The following is a 3,959-nucleotide window of genomic DNA, read 5'->3' on the forward strand; positions in this document are numbered from 1 at the left end:
TATAATGTTAAATTATTAAAAAATAAATTATAAAATAATGGTTACAAAGACTGGCAGATAAAGAAATTTTTTAAATCTGTGCCTTAGTAAATATGTTATGATGTTATTATAGTAATGAAAGATATGATATAACAGATTTTTTTTATTGGAAGAACGTTTCTTCCATCTTAGCTATCCAACTGAAAAAAATTATCTAAACGTTTAAAAACAAGTTGTTTTCAATTTTTAAATTAATATTTTGGATTTTTTTAATATGGATTTTAAAAACCTGTCTACTTGTACCTGATGATGACAAAACCTTGTCGAAACGTTGTACATTTGCTGTTATATTAAAGTTTTTCTTCATTACCCATTCAAGCCGTCTCCAGCCATTATTAGTCTCAAAGTGGGTTCCTCGTCATCGAAAATGTAAGCGTAGTTTTACTATAAGCCTAAATAATTGCTTGAATATGCAAAAACATTGTTGAAAAGTAAATAAATATATAAACAAACATAAAACAGATTTAAAGCATATTACATACATTAAGTAAATCCTTCTGATTTATAATTTAAAAAAATTTAGTTCACTTTTAAATTTTATATGGTAAAAAATAATTTTTATTGTATGCCAGTGATCATAAAACTGCATGAAGAGTTTTTCAAGTCAAAACAAAGATAAAATTTAGTTTTATAAAGTTTTCCAAAAAATGTATGAAAACATAGAAATCAGTAATTAAAACATACAACAAAGGTAAGCATGTTTAATTTTTCATAAAATAAACATACATCACAATGAAACCTTTTCAAATTTTTAAAGCTGTGAATTCATACACATTCATATATATGCAGAAAGTTCATCTGATGTTTTAAACTATTTCAGCCAGTACCTTTTTTTTTTGCAATTCAATAAAAGAAACTATACAACATATGCATCGAATCTTGGCACAAAGGAGCTAAATGTGACAAAACTGCTTATACATTAGTACATAAAAATTAATAATTATAATTTCAAAAACTAAATACACATGTGAAAGCACAAAATTACTTAACAAATAAAGTAAGGCTTGAACTAGTAGCCAAAAAAATTCACATTAATTATAAGATTCATCAACACTTTAAATAGTCTAAATCACTTCTGCTACCTAATAAATCTCTTGAGAATTGAAAAACTTTAAGTTCAAATTATCAATGACAATTTTCAGATGCCTACAATATACCTTAAGTCTTATTTCCAATTTGAATTTCATAAATACTTAAGTAGAAAGACCTTGAAGTGAAATTCAAACATAAAATTTTGCTGAAGGGTTGAAAGAAAGTTCCAACGTTTCAAATCTACGTATTCTTTTGCATTCATTCCCCCACTAAAAGTTTCATACGAGCTTTGGTCTTATGTTAAGCTTACTAATAAATACTTTTGTAATTATTTACATTACTAGCCACATATAGTTTAGACCTTTAATTAGTACAATTGCCATGTCATTGCATTTGTTGACTTGCATTCAAAATTTTATTGAACTAATATTTGATAAATGTATGTCAATAAGTTTGATATCAAATTGTATATAATTCAAATTTTAGTATTATACATTAGTTAATTTCTTAATTTGAAATTAAATATAAAAAACACACCTTAAATATCGGTATTTGTGTGTCACGTGGTACGTTGAATGCAGAATTGGTTCAAATTAGATGTTTGCGATGTCCAAATACAAAATTTATAGTGTGCTACAATTTAAATACTCAATTTACTGATAATGATAAGCTAGAATGTAAAATAAGATCCTCCTATCTTTTCTATTTTCTGAGATTTTAATATATTTATTGAATCAACCACAGTGGCCCTGCCCACCTCTTCAGTTTTTGAAATACCTGCTTACGTACACCTAATTCACCCAATGACATGTGTATAACCAATCAAAAGCTCAGAATGTCCCCCTAGTGTTTTCTCAGCCTCTAGGAAGTACATGTGCAGCAAACTCTTTCTTTTCATGCTAGATTCCAAGCAGTAAGGTAAGACATTAGTGAGCTCGACATTTCATATTCTTTTAGACCCAAATACAGCTTAGTTACTAAGCTTGACAAATTATAGTGAAATTCTGTGGTATTGATATTAGTAATTTATGATTTTTGGTTATTTAAAAATGTATATATATATAAAACGTAAAAAAATATTTTGTTTCACATCCTCCACATTAGAATTTTGATAAGGCTTAGCAACCTAAAGCAAGCAGAAAACAAGTACAAAGTTCAAAACTAATTGTTTGCTACACTTCTTTATTTACTGTTCTATGTTTTAAGTACAATAAGTTTAAGAACTTGTTTGTAAATAGTAATAATGTATATACATATATAATGTATTATAACCAAAATGTGACTCTATTTTACAAAATGCTAGTTCTCTAAACCACAGCCAAGACAGGTCACTTAGTAAAGGCCAGTTTTATATTCTTGGATACGGTAACATGAGTGCACATACACTACATTATTGCAACTTCTGTTATGCTAGCCAGGCATGGCTGAAAGGTTAATATAATAAAGAAATTAATATATATATATATATGTATAATGTTATGAAATTTAAGCTATTTAGACTAAACATTTGTGTTTCATGTTATAATTTGTAGTCATTCTAGAATGAAAAAAGCATAACTTATATTTATTTCCTAATTTTTTATGGTGATTACGAGGTCGGTGCAATCGATCCAACCCGTACAGAGATACAGCAGTGAAAATAACAGATCAAATATAAAATTTTTTCCAGAAAATGTTTGATAATTATCTGAATGTTATAAAGATTTCACATGTGAAATTAAAAATTTTTCTGATACATAAAAATATATTTAATCTTAAAACCAAAATTACTTTGCATGTTGGATAGTCAACATTCAGAAAGAAAAAAGGCACGAGAAAAACATTACTTAAGAAATCTTAAAACTTAATAAAAAAAATCTGATATTTTGTGTACAAAAGCCTTGTAATGTTTACTGATAATATGCACAATTTCATAAAGATACACTTACTAATTTAAAAGTTATAACATGAAAACTATAACAAGCACAAAATGTTTATAAGCTCGGTCCCTGGAACCGAGCCTGTGCTGAGAGAGTTAATTTATTATCAAAAAAGGTTTACTGCTCTAACCAAAGGTATGGATCTTTTTTTTTTATTATATACACTATAAATTGTTTGAAAAATGCAAAAATTATTTTAAAAACTGTAGGAGAGACAAAAAAGAAAAAGACTGGCTGAAAGTTTGGCTTTATACATACAACTTTTCTGTAGTTTTTTTTTCAATATTTTTTCTTTTAGATTTCATCAAACTTTAACTGCATAACAGAACTAAAGAAAGAAGCCTCCTATAAATTTACTGAGTACTATTTAAAATTATAAAAACAAAAATTGATTAAGAGTTATTTAAAATCATAATAAACATAACCAATAAACAAGATGTGTTTTTCTTCTGTTTTCCAAAACTTAAACCCAAAGTACTGATTCATCAACAGTGGCAAAAAAAAAAGAGTTGAAAACAATTTTAAAAAATACTCTAATATCAAATATTAGGCTATGATAAATTACCTGAAAATTGCAGAGATCCTGTCTAACCATGGAGTGGGATCAAATTTTGCTGTTTTATCTTGTGGATCTTGTTGAAGCACCTTTAATAAGACATCTTAATCCTAAATACTTATAGTCAAAACATTTCTAAAAAAAATCATGATAAGAATGATTAAGTAATAAAATGTGAAGCTTTTATTAAAGTTTAATTACAAAATTTTTCTGAAATGTGCTTTTTTTTTTAATGTGCTTAAAGTCCAAAAAAATTTAGCAGGCTTGAAATCATGAAATGCAACAAGTATATTCTCTTGATAATACTATACATCAAATGTCTCTTTGATTACTTGAAACACATATACACCTGGAACAAAGTTAAGCACCCCCGTGTTTTTTTCAAGTGATTCAGATTCGACGTTCTTGTGACT

The 3,959-nt window shown here is 26.9% G+C and overlaps 1 protein-coding gene across 1 annotated transcript in view; it reads right to left on the reverse strand.

The window, feature by feature from the left end:
- The window catches only part of LOC106462245 (transportin-3-like), a 92,980-nt gene that overhangs the window by 21,583 nt on the left and 67,438 nt on the right, over nucleotides 1-3,959 (reverse strand). The window contains exon 17 of the mRNA XM_013922144.2: nucleotides 3,556-3,635. Coding sequence (XP_013777598.1) covers nucleotides 3,556-3,635 — 80 coding nt within the window. The remainder of the gene's footprint in view (nucleotides 1-3,555; nucleotides 3,636-3,959) is intronic.

This window comes from Limulus polyphemus, unplaced genomic scaffold (genome assembly GCF_000517525.1).
Source record: "Limulus polyphemus unplaced genomic scaffold, Limulus_polyphemus-2.1.2 Scaffold1124, whole genome shotgun sequence".
NCBI lineage: Eukaryota > Metazoa > Arthropoda > Merostomata > Xiphosura > Limulidae > Limulus > Limulus polyphemus.